Here is a 23,458-nt window from a genome sequence, read left to right as displayed (position 1 = left end):
AGTATATTTATCTGTGACATCTGAAGTGTTTCACCTCCATGTAGGAGGTCAGAGATATTCCCAAAGTAGCTGCTTAATGAATTTCACTTCCATATTGGGGATGTCTCCAGCACTCTGTCCTTATTTGTTATTTAGTAGACTAATGATTTGAGGCATCTGTCATTCACCTTTATATTATAAATGTAATGGCTGATCAGGATATGAATAGAGGATGTGGTACCTATTTAGGTGAACTTAAGACTGTATTTCCACCACCAAAATACAGTAGTGTTTGTAATTAATAATAATGGTTGTGTTCCCGTGAGTACTCTGGTTTGGTCTGTGACGTGGTCGACTGGTTTTTGTTACAGATTCTTATTGTAGTAGCACACATCTGACTGACACTTTTTCCAAACTGCATGTTGCAGCCCAGCACCACCACTTCATTGATCGACATAGAAGAAAATTTCTCCTCCCCTTAGTTGGTACCTGGAGAGGCCTAGGAGCATTATGTTATTCAGTTTAGTTCCTGAATAAACTCTGTATTTCTTAAAACCTGTTGGACAGGCTGCCTTGCTGTATCACTCTCTTGCTGCTATTTGCTGTTTCTGTAGTATACTCTGGAAACCTGCGGGTAAGTTGCATGTCATTGTGCCAGGGGCTATGCAGAGATATAAGAAAAGTCACTCCTTGCCTCAAAGAGAGCTTAGTCAAAAAAGACAGTAGTCATTAATAGATCTTTTTCACTTTTTACTTCATTCGGTGTAGTTTCCTCCATATTGCATCTCAGCATGCTTTCTGCTGTACTTTCTTCAACGTTTGCTCTTTTTCTCGCTCTCTCCACCCACAGCTTCTGATTGTATTATTCAGTTTGCGGTGGTAGTCTGTCCTCTATGAAGTTTTTTTCTTCTTACTCTCTTCCTCAATGAAGTCAGTCCTCTTACATGCTGTACCCCTTTAACTTACTTTGAGTCTCTCCTGTCTATTCAGACAAATATGAATCTTGGAGATGGAACTGAAGGCCCACTATGTGGTAAGCTAAACATGTCAATAAGTGGACGAGAGGCAGCCATGCTCAGCCCTTACAAAGTCAGTCTTTCTCGGGTTTGGTTTTGGTTTTTTTTTCCCCTCCAGTCCCGTGGTTGATGCAATAAGGAGGTGGTGCACATCTTTCCTTCCAGGTAGAAACCCTGGAATTTTGCTGGCTTTTCAAAGTGTATGCGTGAGCTTTGTTTGACTTCCCTGTTTTATTGATGCCTACAGGCCTCTGAATAGGAGCGGTGGAAGTGACGGAGTGTCTTGGGATTTTTTTGCGGCTCTGCTCATTTTATACTGCTGCATTTGAGTAGATCTTGAGCAGTAAACTGGTAAGGTGCTGGGCAGTCTGCATGCACTGTTTAGAGGGTCAGAGGTCTCAGTCTTCATCTGCTTCTTGTGAATTCTTCTTCAGAACAGTGTGGATTAATAAGATTGGCATTAATAAAAGCTTACAGAGTTTGGAAGGTGTCACTGAAGTGACCTCCTTCCTCTGTGCAAGTGTTTTTGAATTATTTTGGTTTTCTTGAAATCAGAGTTGCAGTTGGCATTTTCAGTTGACCATATTTTGACATTGTCCTATATTGTTAGATAACCTATGCAAATCAGTGTGGATTTTTCTCAGTATAGTTTACCTGTCTCATGGTCAGGCAAGCATATAAAAATGTGTGTTACTAGTTTGGAGGTAGGGGTAAGTTGGTCTATATACAGAATGAAGTTTTTTCATGGCAAATGACTTTTTTAAATGGAAGAAAATTTGTGGTATTTTCATTGTAGCTGTTGTAAAATCGGGCAAACTTTAAACCAGTCATTTTCCTTTTAACCTCATTCTCAAAAGTGCAGTGTACATTCTGCCCTTTTTGGCTCAGGATATGAGCAAGTTAGACACTCTCTGCGTAACTCTTGTGTATGTTTTTCTCTGCCTGACTACACATTGTGAATTGTGTTTCTGAAGCAATTAGTAAAGCGAAATTGAAATGACAATGCAGAAGCAGAAGTTTGCACTGTTTACCTTTTAAAAAGTTTGAACCAAGGATACCTCTTTGTTATGGAAGTGATTATGCTGCGTTTGTTCTCTTTTAGTTTATAAAAGTTTAAAGGATGTCGAGCAGCTTTTTTCTTTTCAGTACTAGCTAGCTTCCTTACCAAATATTAACTAACTGGTATTCATTTAGCATAGTTAAACTGTAAAAGTGCTCCTGATTCCTGACGATTGGCGAGATAATTTTGTAGAAAGTACTAAGAAGTAGTTGGAAGTGGGTGCTAAAAGCACATGAATAGTGATGGGGGGAAAAGATGTAGCACAAAAATCCAGGAAGATTCGTGGATACCATGAAGGGAAAGGATAGTGTGAACATGGTCTTTTGCTGATCTCTTGAAGATTGGATCCCAAAAGACAGGTGAGACATGCTAGTGATCCATATAAATTCAAAGGTACTATTGATTCCATTGATTGTTATGTTAAACTGCAATTTTAGCATTTAATGTAGAGGCAAATTGAAGCTGAGGGCTTTACAAATCCTTAAGACCACTGCATTATTAATCTTACAACTGTTTCCTTTGTCATGAGGACCATTTAAATGAATTTGTTCATTCTAAACTACTGTTAAATATTAAATGAGAGGTTATCTGTGGTTAGGGAGGAAGTTGCAATGATAAGTGAAAGAGGGACGGTTGTTAGATTGCATAATCCCCATTAGAGTTGTTTGAAAAAAACCAACCAAACCAAACAACCTTTCAGAACTAAAATACCTACCAAATGGTCTCAGGTGCCTCTACCCAGACAACTTCATTGACCTCATATCCTTAAAGCATATTTTGCAAAATACAAGGAAATCGGACTGCTCTGACCTGTAGACTGCTCTCAGTGGGCAGCCCGGCACTTGGTAGACTGGTTTCTAGGCCTTGAGGCAATGAAAGCGGAATTCATGAGCTCAGTCTGTGGAGTACGTGTTTGTGAGGGACAAAATGTGTAGGTCGTGTTATTCCTTCATCACCCTGGCTGGTTGGCTCAGAGGTAATTGTACCTTAAGGGCTTCTGCTCCTTTAATCCAGACAGTGGCAAGTGGTAAAGGAGGAGCACAGAGGACAAAACCGTGATAAATGTGGCATAGTCTCTAGACAACGATTACTGTGGACAGTAACATAATTGCAGCACTGAAGATGGGTAAGGAGAGTTGGGTTGGATAAGTCTTCAGTTATTGCATCCCTTAGTCTTCTATTTGTCTGGGATGGTTGAAGATTTCCTTGCCGTTGAGAAATGAAGCAAGCAATTGGGCTTCCAGTGTTCTATAAAAGGTTAATGATGAAGGGGTGAGGTCGGTAAAATATAAATTACAGTTTTGAAGTAATGCTTATTTGGCTATAAGTGGAAAAGAAAAATGCAAAGTAAGGTATTTGCTACTAAATGCAGAAAAATCTCTTACTTGGGTAAGATAGCAACTTTTGTGTAGAATAGTCCCCAGTGGCAGAGGGGTAAGTATAAAAGTGAAAAGTTCATGTTTAGTTTTAGCCTTTGCGCTCCTTCTTAATGATGTTAAAAGCCAACCTTTAACTGATGAAATAAGCCCTAAAAATAAAACCATGGAACAGTGGGGATGTACTTCATTTCTCACCACTGAAAGTCTACATGAGAAAGATCAAGATTTCATAAAGTAGGTGACAAATATAAAACATGGGTTTGCCCCCACTTTCTTTCCTATAATGTAAAATTCTTTCACTTACACATATATTGCCTTTCACTAACAAGCAATGATTTGGCTTCAAAGTTGAAGCTGTTTCTCTAAGACTCCTGAGAATACTGGCGTCTTCTCAAGAATACCAGTTGTGGTAATAGGCAGTACTCTCTACAGGTGACTGAGAACACAGCTGTGACAATTTATTTTCCTTTTTTTTCCCCCCCCAGAAAAAAAAAAAAAGACTAATGACCCAGATGTGTTCTATTGACTGCTTGCCATTTGCCTATCTTCTAGTAGATTTTTTTATTTTTCTAGCATCCAGTAACAATAAGTGGATGTTGCGTATAGTGATGTTCAGAACAATAGTACTTGTGAAACTGCACAAAGCCTTATTGCATTGCTGAACACAGTTGATGAGATGAAAATCAAAGTTGTACCCACTCTAACTGTTTTGATTATAAAATCCTGACCAGTGGTTAAGATGCTAATACCCCAGTTCAACAAACAATTTAAGATCCTGACTTCTCCCTTCTGTTATGAACCTTGTGGACTTGGAAGTGAGAAAGAATTCCCAACCCCACAACTGCAAGGATTTTATAACTGTAGGTAGAAGAGGAGAGGGGGTGATTTCAAAAACCAAATGCTCAAAACAGTTATGCTTTTACACTTTGCACCCTACCAGTAGCCAAGTCCTCATAATAGTTTAGCAAGAGCATTGCAGGCTATTTCATTCAGAAAGGGATGTAGCCTTGAGGAGAGACTAATTTCAGACCGTTTACAGTTCTAGTGTGTTATACATTGTTGGGTTTTGTGAGGGGTTGCTTGGTGGTTTTTTTTATTTTAAAGTCTAGTAAACCTGTTGCTATACCTCTAATTGTGTGGTATTTCCCATCTTAGTACTGTCAAAAATCCTGTCCTTTTATTTTGCTCTGTTAGAAATACATCTGATAAAATCCTTCAGGTCTACATAATTCTGGTTAACATGTCTGTTTCAGAGCTTGTCATTTACCTTTGTGTTACTGGTCAGATGCAGGCTTATGATGATACAGAAACATAGCCCTTAATTTGTCTGATGGATTGTGTGTTGTGGTTTTGATTCAGTCAGTAGTGGCAGCATTCTTCTGTCCCTATAGATGACTTTGGCAGACAATCAAGAGTAAATGAACGGAAATTAAATCACTTAATTCCAAGTGATGGTCTCGCCAGGTAATTCCTGAGGAATAATGTAGAAGAGTGGGAAAGCTGCTGCTGCTGCGTTTGTTGAAATCAAATCCGTCTTGTGATCAGAGCCATGTTCTTCTCTGTAACTGCCTACCCAGGACCTATTTTACATACAGGACCTGAACATTTAAAACCATAAGTGTACACACAGCATAGCACTGTCCATCCATCTTTGAAAGCATCTGTTGGGTGATGACGGTAAGAGGAAAACAAGAGCACTGTGCTGATTACTTCTATTTATAATAATACTTGCTAAAGATTCCCATTGTACAGACAAATATATACAGTTATATAGTAATATGCAGCCTGTCAGAGATGGGAGAGACAGCTGCTTCCCTTTGTAGTAAGAGGTTGCCTTGGTGGTGGTTCTGGGGAACACCAAGACAGCTGTGGACCCCGGGTGGTCCTGCCAGCACGTGCCCTGCATGCCTGCAAGCGCTGCTGTTTGGACCTAGGTCGGTTACTTCTGGTCTTAATTCCCTGATGCAATTTGCTACACAGACACTTGAAGCAGCACAAGGAGGAGCGGGAGGGGTGGGGGGTGGGCAGAGGTATGCACCTTGGGGTGGGGAAATGGGGAAGGAGGAGGGGGACATAATAATTTATCTTCTGATGGCTTTCTGGCTTCTGCCTTCAGAAACCAACCGTGGAAGCGCAGTGGTGTTCAGTTGCTGGTGCTCAGATGGACAGGGAGTCGTTGCTGAGAGGGACCTGCTACTGCTTAAGAGGGGTATAAACTATGTGGGTAACTCCACCCTTCTAGGACAGCCAGATATGGCCCAAAATTGATTCAGAAGGCTGTCCTGGGGAAGGATCAGGATCATCCTGCCCATAATTCTCTTTGTGAACTGTGGAGGGAGGCCTCCAGCAGTGATTGCAGGGGTATACCCAAACTGCCATGGAAGGATTTAGTGTTAGGTCACTAAAGGAGGCAGCTTCATTGTTCGTAAATCTTTTCTTCCAGACACATCTCTACACATACCTTGATTTGAACAAGGTACCCTTTAACACTACCTGCAGACTTCCAAATTTTGACAAGAACCCAAGCCCATGTGGGTCAACTTGAGACCTTATCAAGATAGGTGCTATGCTGAGATTTAGCAACCCATTCCAACAGTGGGGTGGGTGAATTTCAGGGCTCTGCTGTAGGAGAAATGCAAGCCCAGGCCTGCCTGCCGGAGAAGGGTATGTGCCCAGAGCTGGGACATGGGCCAAAGGAAAGGTTCTTGTTGGCACTAAAGCAAAGATTTCTGTGTTTCTGAAGGATGAAAGCTTCTTAGTTTAAGAGTAATTCATAACAGATGCATGATGCAAAATTGAGCTAAATTAATTAAGCTAAAAATTAATTCACTGAGTCGTTTTTTCCACTGAACTTTTTTAATAGGGTTGTTCAGCTGTGCAATGTATCACAGAATCACTAAGGCTGGAAAAGACCTGTAAGATCATCAAGTCCAACCTAAAAAAAAAAAAAAAAACAACCCACAAACAAAAAACCACACCACTATGCCCATCAAGCCATGTCCCACAATGCCACGTCCACACGTTCCTTGAATACCTCCAGTGATGGTGACTCCACCACCTCCCTGGGCAGTCTATTCCAGCGTGTTACCACTCTCTCAGTAAAGAAATTTTTCCTAATATCCAGCCTGAACCTCCCCGGCGCAACTTGAGGCCATTTCCTCTTGTCCTGTCACTAGTCACTTGGGAGAAGAGACCAACACCCACCTCTCTGCAACCCCCTTTCAGGTAATTGTAGAGAGCGATGAGGTCTCCCCTCAGCCTCCTCTTCTCCAGACTGAACAACTCCAGTTCCCTCAGCCGCTCCTCATCAGACTTGTGCTCCAGACCCCTCACCAGCTTCGTCGCCCTTCTCTGGACACGCTCCAGCACCTCAATGTCCTTCTTGTAGTGAGGGGCCCAAAACTGAACACAGGATTCGAGGTGCGGCCTCACCAGTGCCAAGTACAAAGGTGCAATCACCTCCCTGCTCCTGCTGCCCACACCATTTCTGATACAAGCCAGGATGCTGTTGGCCTTCTTGGCCACCTGGGCACACTGCTGGCTCATATTCAGCCGGCTGTCGACCAACACCCCCAATGTATTCGATTAATAGAGACTGTTTTGTAGAAACAGCATTTCACAGTGTGATTTTTGAAGTTAAGGAGCTACCTACAATGTGATTGTTCAGGCCTCGTAGGCCTTTGCTTGTCATTAACGGCTTAATCCTCACACCTTCATCTTTACTGTTGTTGGGGTGGTAAGTAGCATCAGAGAGAGGGTATCACTGTGTTCCGGCCTTAAGTAGGCAGGTGGGCTGCTAGAACACATGTTCACCTTTGGCTGCCTCTTCAGAGCACACACAGCACCTGTGTAATGCTCATAGGCAGGTCCCAGTATAATCTCCTGCTGATACATCTGCCTGCCTCCCCCTAGCATCGGTGTACGTGAAAGGGAAGAATAGTATCTTTGTTTCTGGCGTCCCGAAGTCAAGCCCTTTTGTTGCCTTAACACATCTGAAGCTACACTCTTGCTTGAGAGCAGAGGGATGTCCTAGCTTCAGTTCTTCATTACGTATGAGGAGAGGCCAAGAGGAGCGGCTTGCTTCAGCCTTAAGAATAGAAGGCTAAGGGGAGACCTTACTGCTGTCCTCAGCTCTCTCATGGAGGCCTTAGAGGAGATGGTGGCAGACTCCTCTCAGAGACATGCGCTGTTGGGACAAGAGGCAACAGGAACATGGGATATAGGGAGAAGTGTTTTCACCATGAGGGTGGTCAGACCCTGGGGCATGTGCACAGGGCTCCTGTCCTGAAGGCCCATCCTCAGAGGTGCTCGGAAGTGGTAGGGCAAGGCTCCGAGCACCCTGATCTAGTTGGCCCAGCTTGGAGCAGGGGTTGAACTGGATGATCTCCCACAGTCCTTTCCAGCCCATATTACAGCTCTGCGCCTGAAGGTGAGGCTGTCTCTCACAAGGTAACTTCGTGCCATCCAGCTTGTGAATGCGATTTGCTTTTTGTTGGGATTTGCAGCATTTTATAACCCCTCCTTGCATGTCAGCATGAGGCAGCACGTGGCAAACAGCTGCAGAGGCCGCACAGGCCGTGCTTGTCCGTGCTCCCTGGAAGAGGCAGGTCAAAGGCATTTGAGCACCTGAATATCTGAGCGTGACAGAGGGGAAAGGAGGGGTAGCTGGCTGAACTACTGGGGGGGGCAGGTAGGTGTGCATGGATACTTCCCACAGGTATGGAGCAGAAAGGTTGGCTGCTGCCAGGTACTGGGGAAAGATGGCAGCTAAGAGCCAGGAGCGATCCCAGGCCCTTTGTGCTGCTTGCAGCTGCGGGTGTTTCGGGTCAGCCTCGATCTGTGCTTCTTCCTTCAGACTCAAAGAATAGGGTTGCTTTCCCAGATGTGGAAGGTAATCAAGAAGTAGTACCACGAAGGGTAAGGGGAAGGAAAAGTATTTCTTCCAAGGTCACAGAGTCTACATTTGGTTTTATTAAAATTGTCACCAACTTCTAATTGTCCTTATGGAAAATTTAGCTTTGAAATTTCCTGCAGAACCAACTGTGTGCAAATCACTTTGTTCAACCAAACTTTTGACCTTTCGAAATGTACATTGTGAAGTCCCAGGACCCTAGTATTTCAAACTTCAGATTTAAATCATGAAGCTATCCCCTCTGGCTAAAACATTATTTTCTTTCATCTAAGTTGTATATGGCAACTTTTCAGTTAGCCCACAGTGTCTTTTTTTCAGTAAGGCTTTTATTTTTTCCATTTATGAATATCTGACAAGAGTGTAGAAACCAGCTGGCTGAGTAAGTTGGATTCCACCAGAAGGTTTTTCAAAGTGACTTTAAGACAGTTGTTTCCAGACAAAGGACATTAACATAATTAAAAAAAAGTTGCCAGTTAAGTATGCAGTAGAAAAGAAGCTAAGTGGAAAAAATTAAAATAAACAATAGCATAATTTTAAAATAAGTCAGGGAGGGGTAGACAGGAACCACAAGAGACATATACTGATTTAGATCAGTGATTTTCAGCCTGTAGCCTGCAGATCTCTCTGCTCTGGGACCTACTTCTGAGCGGTCTGTGAGAGGAGATTAGGGGAAACATGCACATGTATGCTTGAAAAAGCAGGAGACTGCTGGGCTGGGGAGAAAATAGCTGGAAGAGTGAGATATGAGGAAAAAAATGGCCATTGCATGTTTTGGGAGAGCCAAGTGTTGCATGCTGAAGAAACAGGCCAGCCAGCAGTATGCTTACGCTTCGGCACTGCTGGGCCTGAGCTTGGGAGCCAGGAGCTAAGCAGTGATGCTGGTTGTAACGGCTTTCTAGCGTGGATGTCATGCTGTGCAAATGAAGCTGTGCTGGCTGGGCATCTGAGATGTTGTACCCATGTAGTGCTGTATCATGCTGTGTGATCTTCCTCCATCTTTTTGAAAACAGTCTAGGGTTGTCTGCTTTCTGCATTATCGTATGGTACAAATATATGAAGATTGGAGGGGTCACCATCTTGATGACATACACTTGAGAAAGATGCGAACAATGTAGTCTTTATAGATGCACTGAGATGAGGCATGTGAAGTAGTAGGTTTCCTCCTGCTTCAGGGCTTCAAAACCAACAAGATTGTTTTATAACTAATGCCACTTTTTGGGCAAGTTACACAAGATGTCTGTCATAGGAGATGCCAAAAGATGTTCCCCTCTCCTCCTTGAGTTAGACTCCCTTGAACTTTTTATTTCTCTTTCAGAATAGAAGAAATCTCTACAAACACCTACTTTTGACAAATTTAACTTAACTCATGTTTACATCGTCTCTTGTTGCTGTCAAACAGTCTTTTGTGAAACTGAATTAAGGCTTTATAGGGAATTTAATAGCTTCCTGTGAAGAAGGGAAAGAAGGAATCTCCCACTGTTTGAAATATGTGACAGAATACAGACTGGGTTCTGTGTATAATCAGACTTTCATCTGTATCCTCATGTGAGTTGAAAAAAAAAAATTTGCAAAGAGTTTTTAAGGTAAGTTCTGAACTGACTTACTCTTTTGGTGATCAGAAATGAATTGTTACTTTACATGTCTATGAAACAAGTCTCTAGTGACACTTTGAAAAGATTTTCTGTGACACAGCCTCCTTCTAAATGTGTTTCATAAGACTTCCAGCTGAATTGCTGCTGCCACATAGGAACATGGGTTTTCATTTTTTAAATGTCTTGTTGTTGCATATGAGCATTCAGATTGAACCCGCTTCTGTGTGCTCTAAAAGTAAATGCATTAGGACTAAAAGGTCTGTTGGCAGATTTTTTATAATATGCTGAGCAGCAGTTTCTGTATCAAAGGTCAGACGTCCTGACGTTGCCATGTCTGTGGAGGAGAGGTTGGTTCCCTCTTAAAATAGCATTCACTGCAGAAACTCTTGGTAGATGCAAGTTTGCAGGAAAGCAGAGCTGTCTGTTAGGAGACACTGGCAGAGGCCAACTACAGGATGAGGCTCTGCAGCTGAAGTGATGCTGTAGCTGGTGCCAGTCAGGATTGGGTTTGTGCACAGAGCTCCATGGGGCAGATTGCTCTGGGTCTTGCTCAGACTTCAGATTGATCAATCAGAGCATAAAATTCCCTTAGAAGGCAACTGGAGAGCAAAAAGAATTGGGAAAAAGGATAAGAGGCTCCACGTAGGCAAAGAGAAATTTCTGAGTGTGTTTGTTTTGCCTGACCACGGTATAAGTGGTATAACTTTTTGTTGGGATCCATGGCTAAAAATCAATGCTGATATAGGACCCTATCATGCTGGGTTCTCCTTGTCATCCCTGTATAGGCAATATTCTGTAAAACTAACTTATTTATCCCATTTCTGGATGCTTTGGGATTAAGAATTGCTGAGTTCATGGGAGAAATTTGAAGGCAAAGTTGGATGTGGGAGGCAAATGGAAGGACATTTTCCAGGTTTGTGTAAGAGCACTAGTTCTCGCCACATGTTTACAGATAAATTCTGAATCCTTCCCACTGCATATCAGGCAAAATATCAACAGCAGAATGAAAGATGCTCAGTAAAAGTTAATTGTCATCAAGTCGTTTATTCAAAATAATGCCTTGATTGGGGTGGAAATGAGTGTTTGGTACCTTGCAATACCATTACTGTGCTCACTTTAAACACATATCATGACAGTTTTCATTTTCAAGAATCCATAAAACTTGTTTGGAGGATTGGTGCCAACCTGTATTCTGTTTGTTTTCTTGAAAGAAATTTTATCTGGATTCAGGACGGTTGTAGACTGACTTTTACTTTTAAGGTTGGCCAAAGTGTGGGAGAGCTGATGGATTTTGTAAAAGCTTAATAGTGATTATCTAAAACATTTTGATCCCATTCTGACTTACATGAAATAGGAGAGGTTACTCAGTAAGGTTAATTCTGAATGAGAGCATGATCAGGTCTTACATTCTTAAGACTTATTTTTATTATGGCTGTGACTGATGATGAGTGAATATAGTGTACTATAGAACTCAACAAATCCTTCCCCTAAGATTTTTAGGATCTCTGGAGCTTTGGAAAATATTTTCTAATGTAGAAGAAAGTTTTCTGTAAGGAAGTGGAAAATAAGGTGATTTTTTTTTTTAAAGGAAAGCAAAAAAAAAAAAAAAAATCATTTATGTTTTTTCTCTACTATCCTTTCTCTAGCTGTGTTTTGTTTTCTTCCACTCAGAGATGTGTATGTTTCTTTGAAGAGGTGTGAATGCTGAAGACAGCAACTTAAACAACTGGGGTGTGTGTGTGTGTGTTTAGCAGCTACCGCTGTTGGTATATCTGGAAACCAAGCTGGTGGTATAGAAGACTAAATGTAGGCATCTAATTTTGCAGGTGCTCGGGAGACATGGTGTTTATATACAACTTTCCTGTTTCCTCTATAACTTAATCTAGCTGGCTGATAAAACCTATATTGAGATTCTGCTGTAGCCTTCATCAGGGATTACAATGAATTTAATCCCAATACAAACTTAATTTTCAAGTTCTCACAATGTCTAAGTTCCCATATTCAGATATTTTGTCATTGGCCTAAATATACTTGGTAATGTAAAACATGCATATAAATGAGTGTTTATATCTCAGTTTTAATATTTATGGATATGAATAATTTCACTTTTAGTCCGTTTACACTCTTTGCACATTCAAATACTGCACAAGGAGGGAGTTTACTTGTAATTTTAAATAGTATTAAGTTCCCTCTCCACAATAAAATGAATATTGAAGTAAGAATCTGGACCTCTAAAACTTTGACAGAAAAGAGATTCTAATTTAGATTGGTAAATCCATTCCATTTTTATATTCTTCCATACCTTTTGAGATAATACATACTCAAAATCCATTCAGACAATATTTGAAGTTACAGTTACTCAATGATACTCAAATAAACAAAATTATTTATTTTGCTGTTCAGTTGTCCTTAGTAAACTTATGTTCTATTCCTCACTTAAATTATTTGTCCTCAACTCTAGAGCTGTAATAACTTCTCAAGAAGCATGAACTAATGGTAAGCTGCAGAGCTTTTTAAAATGCTTGTAAGATTTTTAGCCTATTTCAATGTTTTTATATTAGAAATCAAAATCTTAGCTCTTTTTTTCAAGAGACTCTTCTGAAAGGAGTATGACAATTTCCCAGGCAGGTGAATGGCCACTTCCAGCCACCAGGTTAGCAGACAAAGGGTCAGACTGGGTAAGAGTTTGAAAAGGTTTGTTCTTAGTTTCGGTGGGGGCTGAGGCAGAATGGAGTTTAAGCACAGTCTAAGCATCTGCTTTGTCCTAAGGTGAAGAATAGAAAAGCTGATGGTCACATTCATATTGTCACTGCGTGATTTTTGCGAGAATTCTTTAACCAACAAAAAAATAGGGGGAAAGGACAGAAGCATTAGAAAGAAATGTGAGTATTTGTGATGTCTGTTAGTTTTAAGAAAGAGGAAAAACTGCCTTTTCAGAAAATTGAAAGTGACAGGCTCTGAATTTACCCTTAGTATATCAGAAAGAGCAGTGAAGGATCAGGGTCACAGCTTTTCCATGGTGATTCTTTTGTTTGTTAGTTTTTGCATTCACTTTTTTTGCTACTAAATTTAAGACTGATGAATGGCTAGATCTACCAAGTCCTTGTCACATTTCTAGGCTTTTCATTTTGTTATTTCTTCCAGCATTCAAGCAGTCTTCATCCTTACCTGATCTCCATTCACTCTCTTTCCGTACTACCCTGTGGTTCAGAAATCATTCCCTGTTGTATGCTTTCTTTTCTCCATATGGTTTGCTTTCCCTAGTCCTGTTTCTTAACAGTGTATAGAGAGCTTGGATAAAAATTTAAATTTCAATTCAATATTTTAATGAACATTAGTACCGTGGGGTTTTTTCAGTTTTGAAGTGTAGGCCTGCTTTAGTAGGGTGTAACATCTTCACAAAAGTATGCTTATTTCTGTCACTGCAAGTGTTGACTTGCAGTGGCATTTGTAAATAGTAATTCCATTGTCTAGTAGAAAGCAAATGATAGAAGTTGATCATAGTAACATCTACTTTTTGTTTATAGTTTAAGTTGGCTTTTTCAGTAAAAGGTAGTGTACGTATCATTTGTCACACAAACCCATATTTAGGTAGAGCAGAAAAAGGAGGAAAATAGTGTTGCGTGCAATCTGCAGTTTGTGCCAACCTGTGGAGGAAAACAGCAATGTACATCATCTACAGTTTGTGTTAACCTTTGTTATCACACTAGCTATTTAGATAGTCTTTTTTGTGCTGATAATGATGATCCTTGTTACAGGCAGATGCAACGGAAGACAGAAGCACCTGCAGTTACTTATGCAACATACCGAGGTTCTGCAAGGATTAGGCAGCTACTGAAGAATCAATCAGAAATGGCTGAAAAAGGAGAAGAAAGTACTGAGAACAGAAATGGTTCAATGGTCAAAGAAAATGGAGAAATCCAAACAACTGTCTCTTCGAAATCAGGACACTTAATAAAAGAAAATGGAGAAGATGAGGGTAAAGATCACGAAGATGATGTCATAGTAAATTCTTCTGCAGTTAAAATGGAAACGAAAAAGTCTGGTAAAGCTCAGCATTGTTTGGGTAGTAGTAAACATGAAATAACTGCACAGACCACAACTTCATCTACTGAATCATCTCATGAGATAGACTTAAAACATATACCTGCTTTAGCTGCAACAAAAGTTAGAAGGACATATTCACTAGATTCATTACTGTCATCTAGTAGTAGAAACAATGAGATGCTAACCAATTCCACTTCCCAGATTACCAATTCCCTTAACATGAGTTCTGCAAGCAATTTGGTTGGAAAAGACGTTGGACTGCTGGGAGAAGCAGAAGCTCAGTTTCAGGCAGACAAAAATGCCACTTCTAACTTTGATAAAGATGATCATTGTAGTAAAGCAGCTAATAAGGAGTCCACAAAAGAAATGCAGGATGATTGTTTACATTCACCCAAATCAAAAAATAAGACAGTTACTGGAGAACTACAGGTGAGTAAGGGAGACTATTGCAGTAATCATCAAATGGATAGTCACTCGGAGCTAACATCGGATGTCCAGATGCTTCATTGCAGTACCGTTACATTTCAACAGCAAGCAGATCAGCATACAGGTAGTGCAAATAAAGGTACTGATCCAAGAAAAAGTGATACACAGAAAATTGTGGCAGCTGTAGAAAGAGAGCAAAATCCACAGAACTTTCTTGCTACTGCTTTTTTACCTTTTAATGAACAAATACCCTCTTCACTTAGTGTGGAGTCCAGAGGAGAAAAATGCATAGCTGCAGATAATCCAGCTGCTTCAGTGTCATCTATTAAAAATGGTGACAATGTTGTCATGGGCAGAGGGACTTGTAATGAAGAACTGAGTGAGTTAGGGAAACCAATGCACATACAAAATGATCACCGGTTAATCCTCGTGGAGAATTCTAAGCATACTGCCACACCAAAGGCTGGTTTACCCTGTGTAGAAACTGAAGGTGTGGAAACAATGAAGGTTTTATCTGAGGTTGCAGTGGAAAACCTTGCCAATGTATCGAGATGCATACATGGGTGTGAGAGTGTGAAATCTAACTTTGATGAGCTGACAGCACCTCACTCTGTTACTTACGAGTCTCCTTTTGAAACTGGAGGCTGTTGCTCAGCTTCTCTTCATCGTAGTTGCAAGACCGAAAATAAAACAATAGGGAAAAGAGAATTCCGTTTAAAAGATGTGAGAGAGACTGTTTCTCATCCTGATCTTGAATGTGAGAAGAGCAAATCCTTTGAGCCTGTAGAGATGAGCCTCTCGGAAAGCTTGGTTCCTGTCCACAGCTGTGGTCCTGTTTCCCTTGAAACTGCTGAAGGCATTCCTGCCAAGGTATTAGTTATACTCACAGAAGATAATACAGCAAAGCCTGCACATTGCCCTTTAATCAGCGTAGACAGGACAGATGATTGTACTCCTGCTGCTTCTAAAATTGACAAGACTGGTATGACTGAGGTTGCTCTTGTTCCTTCGGGGTGCAAGGATTGCATCTCTGAACTTTCCTCTCATATTTCTAAGTCACGAGAAAGTGTTCTGGAGGTTTCTCATTCTGCCTTGAGATATGGAGAAAGACCTTTCACCAACCATTCTGCTTTCATCTGTGAAAAAGACGTTGATGTAGACATAATTTCTGAATCTCCACCTGTTTCTGAAGATAGGCATATTAATTTTTCTTCCAAGACAGAAAACAGTAATAAGCCTAGGATATCACCCGCAGTACTTGGTTCTTCATCTGACAACCAAGGAAAAATGCCTTCTCCTGCCACTAACTCTGAAAATGGCCAGATTGCTAGATGGTCTGCTGCTTCTGAACAGGACTGCTTTATTTTTCCAGCTGCTGAGTTTAGGAGAATAATCCCTGAGGACAGAATGACCAAGGTGACGTTTTGCTCAGGAGACCTGAGAGCTTCATGCCCGGCTGGTTCTCTGGAACCTGAGCTTACTCCAGCTGCTGGAGTAGGTCTGGGGGGTGTTTGCATCCCCAGACCCCCTTCACCTACTCTGGGATCCAGAGAAGCCTCCAACCTTTCCATTTATGCCTTGGAAACATTGGGCATTGCTCAGGGGAATAGTTATTCCCCCAGTCACAGAGCTGGTGATGAGGCAGAGGAGGCCTCCTCCGCACAACACGCTGATGGCAGGGTCTTGGCAGAGGCAATGCCATCACCCATCTGTCCTTTGAAATCTTTGGAAATGGCATCTGAGTCAGCCTGTACTGAGAGCAGGTGCAGGAATGCTGTGGGACAGGTGAATCTTGGTAACTGTGCTTCTGCTATCTCTGAAGCCCCTTCTGTGATGGATGATCAAACTGCTGCCCCACCTGCGGAGTCAAATGAGTTCTGTTCTGAGGAAGTATGGGAGGATACCGATGTGAAGGGACAAGAACATGCTGAATTCCAAGATGCTGCTGTTTTGTTTAAAAAAGCTGAGGAAATAGTGGACTCAGTTTTACACTTGGCTATAGAAGAAGTAATAGCAAAACAAGCCATTGGTGTTTGCCAGCTTTGTGGGAGCAAGGACGGTTTAATAAATATGGATATTCTAAATGATCAGAAAGCTGGAACTGTACAGCTGGAAGCAAAAGAAATCCAGTCAGCTGTGCAGTCATTAAAACACTTTAATGAGATTGGTGGCGGAGGCTCATCTTCATTTACAGGAAATGAAACGGTGGATACAAATAATCAAGATGAAAAGATACTATCTTACATCCCTGATAAAATTGACCTACATAGTGCACTAGCACTAAAAGCAAAAGAAATAATTGATGAAGTCATTAACTCAGCCAAACAAAAACTGGCATCCAATCAGTGGCAAGGCAGTGAGAGTAAAAGGCCTTCTGAAAAGGTTGAGCCTAAATCTAAGGCTGAAACCCCAAAGATTTTAAACCTGGATATGAAGTTATCTGTCAAAGCACAGAAACCAACAGAGAAGGCAGAAACTCAGAATGTAGCTGTAAACTGTGAAAAGGCAGATTGCTCAGGTCCTCCTTTACTTCCAAATAGTATGGAAAATGGCATAGATTGGCCCCAAAGAGGTGAAAAGATGCCAAATAATGCGTTTACATGTCAAACAAATGGATTTCTCCCCACTGGTAGTTCAGCAAGGCCAGAATCAGATCTTACGACACCAGCCAAAGAGAGACACAATAGAAAGGTGTGTGAACATCTGGCTGCAGCAGAGTTGTGTGGCAAAGCTGGAGGATCACCAGCTAATAGAAAATCTGATGGATCTTTACATTTAATACATAGAGCTGCTGCTACGACTGAAGAGATGCTTCTCTCATTGCAGTTAAAAGGTTCGTGCAATAATATAAATATGCCACAGTGCACATTGCTGCCAACTGTAAACGTTGATTTGTCATCTTTTGTGCCTGATGAAGAATGTATCAGCATGCAGAGTGAATCCAAAGACAAAAGCAATCCTCGGGGTTCTCTGGAAAGGACTGCAGAGGACAGTCTGCATGAACACTGCAGAAGAGAGGCTGCAGAAGAAGTACCTGCACAAGTAAAAGCATCCTTAGAAGTTTCAAAGGCAGTGGAGAGTGAAGAGGAACTAACAGAAGGGGCAAGTGAGATAGCAGAAGTTAATAGTGGATTAAATACACAGTTCGCTGTACCTGAATTGTCTGTTATTGGAGAGGACAGTGAAGGGAAGAACTGCTTCAACACAGTTTTTACCCAAAATAACGAGAATCTGAAGCAGGTACAAATGAAGGATCAAGACATGAAGAGAAATTATCAGCTTGAAGAAAATGGTCTGGACTGTAGCAATGACATGAAGGAATCGACAGATCTTTTGGCCTCTTCTCCACTAATTGAACAGTGGGAAAACAGTTCTTTTACTATCATTTATGAAGGTGCCCTTCAAACTGAGAACAAATCTGTCTCAACTGATGATATGCAGACTGGGTCGCTTTCTTCTGTTCTGCCTTTGGGTAATATAGATCTTCTAATGTATGAAAGAGCAAAGAATAAACATGAGCCAGCTTCTCTTTATGGGAAGGATAACAGGTTGAATGAAGCAACAGATAGCCGTAGCTCGGAGTCATTTCTGAGTGTGGAGGCCAAGCGCTATAGAGTATATCCTTTCTCTTTGTCTCCAATATACGAAGACGACAGCTCCCAAGAAGACTTGCTTTCCACAGACGTGTCACCAGAAGGCCGTCCTAGTGGAATATCTAAAGATAACATTGACCACGCTTCTGTGCTGTCCCTTCTCCAGTCGGTTTCTGAGCGCTTACAGTTTACTACTCAGTTCAGTAAAGAGGAGGAGGAGGGAGTGGAGGATGAGGAGGAGGAAGAATCATCATATGAAGAATATATACTTGATGTAGAGAGAGAAGAAGAATGTCTTTCCAGTCAGTGGAGAGGGAATTTAAAAACAACCCTTCAATCAAACGACCAAACTAGATCTTTGTTTCCTGAACAATCATCTCTTCTTTCAAAAGAACAACTTGACTCCAAGGAGCAACCAGAACTGCTTCAAGATGCAGCTTCGCCCAGTCAAACACCTCGTAAGCCAGTTTCACAGAAAGCTGATGCAGCTCTAAAGCGTCCTCCTACAAGTGTGTACTATCAGTATTTGAAATCTGCCAGTGATTGCTCCTCCGAGAAGGGGACCAGGTTGGGAAGCATTCTCCAGGATATGTTGCAGCCAAAGATTCATTGGTCTCAAGACAACACCATGCCAAAACTGGGAGAATTGTCAGCGGTAAGATGTCGTGTCACATAATACTAATAATCGAAGTGATTGGCCCAGATTCAAAATTGCTGTCTCCCAATTCTCTTTCCTCCCTTTTTAAGGTTAATTCTTTTATCATAAATGAAAGTAATTAGGCTGTTTAAGATCATAGTTTAAAAAAAAAAGTCTTCTGATAAAATAATTTTAAAAACATAATATTCTTGGTTCAGCACATGGATGAAAGTGACTTAATTGTAAAACAGAAGATGTGGACGGAAATATAATAGGAAAATATGCATAATAGCAAGTCTGTGTGATAACAAAACACAGACTTGTCCACGTTAAGGACATTTCAGCCTGAAGATGATGGAATTGCCTTTTGTATAAAAATTGTTCTCTCATTTCTTCCACTTCTGAGATTAGTATAGCTGTATTGTCCAAAAAATATAAATATCTGTGTACTGGGCTATTTGATTGTTTCATCACAGAGTCTTCTACAAAATGTAGCTCAGTTAGCAAGTAAGTAATATAGCTACTTCCTTAGATTAGCATTTCTTTTCTAGTTTATTTAAAGCAATGGCAGATGAGAGTATGGAAACAGTTCTTCCAATATTTAGAAATTGAAAAGGCCGCATAGACCAAACGCGTAACTGAAGAATAAAGTCTTTCCATGATGTTGGGAATATTTCAGTCTGTGTTAGAGGTCTGTTTTGGTTTTGCCACTGTTAAGACATGCACTCTATTGTTTGCTGGGAAAGGGTAATACATTTTCAGAAGCTATAACTTCCATAGTAGTCCTTCCTTTCTAGCACTTGCTACCTTTCGCTGACTGATTGATTCTGTTAAACTATTTACACCAACTCAGAATGACGGTGAAACAAATCTTGGTTGTTTCTACTAGTGACAGTTGCATAAATTATAGGAATAGTGGACCCAGAATAATCTGTCTATGCTTTGTGCTACTGTTGTAGACGTTAATAGTTGTTTTCCATGTCCTTTTAATTTCAGAAGCTCATTGACAGGGCAAGTCTCAAATACAATCCAAGACCGGGAAAGGTAAGCAGAATTTGTGTCACATAGATCAATATGATACATGGAATAATTTGTTATACCAAAATTTTTGAGTGGAAAGCATCTGAAGTTGTTAGTCTAGTTTTCTGTATTTTAATGGTGCATATGCTTGCACATGCTAATAATCAGATTGTATTATTAAAAACCCTGCCACTGGTAATTTTACTGTATTTCTGTCAGCAACTGCTGTTTTAGTTCAACAGAGTGTTTCATAAAAGAAGAAAATGTGTAGCTTGTCAGTTGAGTGGGCACAAAGTGAAATGGGTTTTATTCCAAGCAAAAAATAACTGTCTACATTGTGTGTTGAAATGGGCCCTCATTCGTATGCATTGTATGTTGTTTCAGGTTATTATTTATGATATTTATGGTGACAAAAGTAAACAAGAAGTTAATTCTGATGTGCTAGATACCACGTCCTGGATCTTTCCCATTGGAGCATTACTTAAGATAATTAGAGGATGGTAAGAAATCCAGGTCATATTTAAATAGAGTCTTTCCAAAAGACTGTATATGTGTTTCTCTTGTATTTTCATTTCTTTTATTTATGACACACGTCTGATCTGCAAGAGTGTCTTTTCTTTCTTTATAATTAGACTGATAAAATTAAAAAAGCCTGAAACAAGGCTTCAAGTGCTGCAGTACAAAATAAATATATTGTTTCTCCTGGGAACTAGCTTCAAACAAAGTTTCTAGTAGAACCACAAGTAAGTTTAGACTTCTCCACCGAAGTGCTGAGACAGTACAGTCATAATCATCACTAGAAGCATGTGTATGTCAAAGAAAATAGGTTTTTTACAGTCCAGTTTCATTATACAGTAGCTGTTGCAAAAGGACCATAAAATGAACCATCTCAGCTGCTGTTTGTAATGTAGCATTTAAAGGAATGTGGATGCAGAAGGATATACAAGTACCTTTAAGGTAGATTTTGCAAGTGTTTCTCAGTTTGCTTTGGGAAGCTGGGGCTGGGACCATGCCAGTTGTTGCATTGGAATTTAATTGGTGGCGCTTACAGTGAATGTTTCTGACTGTCAGCCATAGTAACAATGCATGTCGCATTTATGCAGTTTTGAGGCAGCCTTGTTTGGTTTTGCATACATTTCTTTCACATCTTAAGACATAAGGAATGCCAGTATTAGTATGTCTATGTTTCATGCCTTGCATAGTATCTGCCTGAACACTATGTGTTTTGATGTGTCAATTAATATATTTGTTCTGGTAAAATAAGGCTTTTTATTTACATTGTGGTTTAGCTGTATTTTTATGCAGTTAATATTTTAAGTTATGTTAGGCTATGTCCTGGAGGAGAACTGTGTATTTTACTTTGAAAGCACAGAAGTACAAGCCCTGTGTTTATCTTAAGAGAATGTGACTACTAAGGGACAGCATAAGAAAGGTCTGATAGTTGGCTTGATAAGAGTTCATTACTGAGCTTTCCAGCAAACGTGCTGTGTAAGGACAGTCTTACCTAACAGCAACAACTCAGTTCATGCTATTGTTATTACAGTTGGATTTTTTATGAGAAACCAAAGTTCCAGGGTCGGAAATACGTACTAGAAGAAGGAGAGACTGTGCTGGATCACCTTTGGGATCTTCCGGGTGTGAAACATCGTCGAAAAAACATCACAGTTGGTTCAATCAAACATGTAACAAAGGTATAGACTTTATTAATAATATACTCACATAGGTAATTAATTTCTGTTGACAATAGTGGTGTGTTACTAGCAATGGAAAATGTGTGCATGCTGTGTTTCTGATTTTATTCAGATTTGCTATGAATCACATTTTTCACCTTCAAGATAAATTCCAGGGCTTTTGCTGTGCTAAATTTCCTTTTCTTCCCAAAGGTAATAAGCAGATGGATTATCTTTCTTTGCCACCGCCTTTATGTGACACAGTGACTCCACTCCTTCTAGATGTTTACCTGTCCAGTTAATTCAAATTAAATGGAATCAATTCATATTTTTCAAAGAAGTGTTTATCTTAAGCTTAAACTATCTACTGTGTCATGTGTCTTCCGTTTCAGAAGTTAGTAGTTGGGTTTCCAATGGCATTTGTACAGCGTGGCCTCCAGAAATTACTGTCGCTCCCTCTACAGTTTTGTGCCATCTGTAGGGGTTCCACGTGGACAAGTGGTACACCTACAGCATCTGGCTCTGCGTACAGCCAGAAGTTTAAAAGCCATTTTGTTGAAAAGATAGGAATCAAATGCCTAAAACTAGACATAATGCATCTATTGTTATTCAGTGAATGAGGAATATATTTACCAGATCTTGTGATTTAAGGAGACTTAGTGCTCTTGTTGTTTAGCGTAACATTCCAGTTATTCCCAGGGCAATGGCCCTTTACTGCAAGTGAATTATCATTTGTATCGCAATGTGAAAGTCTTTCAGAAAAAGTGGTGTTGCTCTGTTCTCTGCTGGTATAGAGGTCACTTTGAAATTGATAACCTTTTTGTCATCAGTACAAGGGCGTAATGTTGTAACAATTAGAAATGCTTTTTCATTCACTTAAAGACTTAGCAATAAATAAATAAATTCAAAAGAGGCTGGCTGAGGGTATGAATAATGAAGTTAACATTTATTTGAGCTAAACAAATTAAAAACATTTGACCAATATGGAATATGAATATTGATCAATAATGCAGAAGGCAGCTAAGTAATTAAAGAAATACCACAATAACATGTGCAACTATGGTCTGAAGGTCTGAAGCTGCGGGGAGCTGGGTGTGTCTTGGGTGTCAAAGAAAAGCCTTGGATAGGAAGGACACTGTGGTTAGCTTCATCATGCTTGATAAAAATCTTTGTGATACAGGTAAGTAGGTTTGAGCATCATTCTTCTAGTATGTGGTTTATTTGTAGGGAACACAGATGGAAAGCTTTGTTGCAGTACACTAGTTCAGTAATCAACACTGTTTCTCATGTAACTTAAACCTCTAGCACGTATGGTTGGTTGGGAGGACTTTTGCTGTTAGTCCATAGGGCTGTATGGAGGTAGTGTGGGTGTGGAATTCACTAAGCTGTGTTTTGTCCTCTAAACCTTGATTTGTGAAAGCATCCCTTATTTTTAGGTTGTGCTTCAGCTGCTGTGGAACTGCTTTAGAAGGTAGTTTGCCAAAGTGCTATGTTATTTATTTATTCTTTGTGAAAAATATAGACATTATTTGTAATGGACAAATAGCTGTTTCTTTTTCAGGCAGCTTGCATGTATGTGATCTACAGGATCACACGTTTTACTGTCATTCCCTTTTTCATAGGCTGGGTAGCTCAGTGGCTTTTCTCCTGCCTAGTTTGGTCATACTGGCTGTGTGTCCAGGCTGTCTGGCTTGTCTTCGCGTTCTTCCAGTGGCTTTTGTTTAATAGCTGCTCAGATGCCTTGAATTAGCAGATTTGAAAATTGGCTAAATATTTGAGAAGAAAATGGCTTGCCAAGAAGAGAAAAGCAGATGTTTAGTAAAGAAACTGTAGGAGTACATTTAATATTATTTTTTTACTGGCAGATGATAGTTTGCTGAGAAACAGTCTGCCAGTAGCTTTGTGCTCTGATTTTGGCATCAGGCATTCACAAAAAGCAAAGGTTCTGTTAGCTTTGTGGTTGTCATGAAATGAGTGGTTTAGGCCGCTTAAAGAATCACCATCAAGGATATTGGCAAAAGTGATTTTTCTAGAAGTTTATAAAAACGCAGCTTAACAGAATTTAATGGCAAGGTTCACTCTATTACTTACTAAAACATAGAAAGGAAAATCAAATTATAATAGAAT

At 40.3% G+C, this 23,458-nt stretch overlaps 1 protein-coding gene across 1 annotated transcript in view; it reads left to right on the top strand.

The window, feature by feature from the left end:
* CRYBG3 (crystallin beta-gamma domain containing 3) overlaps positions 1-23,458 on the top strand; it is a 68,260-nt gene that overhangs the window by 1,232 nt on the left and 43,570 nt on the right. Inside the window, exons 2-5 of the mRNA XM_059821352.1 lie at positions 13,697-18,659; positions 19,638-19,685; positions 20,046-20,161; positions 21,205-21,352. Of these exons, the coding sequence (XP_059677335.1) occupies positions 13,697-18,659; positions 19,638-19,685; positions 20,046-20,161; positions 21,205-21,352 (5,275 nt within the window). The remainder of the gene's footprint in view (positions 1-13,696; positions 18,660-19,637; positions 19,686-20,045; positions 20,162-21,204; positions 21,353-23,458) is intronic.

Source organism: Gavia stellata, chromosome 1, assembly GCF_030936135.1.
Source record: "Gavia stellata isolate bGavSte3 chromosome 1, bGavSte3.hap2, whole genome shotgun sequence".
In the NCBI taxonomy this organism is placed as follows: domain Eukaryota; kingdom Metazoa; phylum Chordata; class Aves; order Gaviiformes; family Gaviidae; genus Gavia; species Gavia stellata.
The sequence above is the reverse complement of the archived record's forward strand: the minus strand, read 5'-3'. Positions and strand labels throughout refer to the sequence as shown.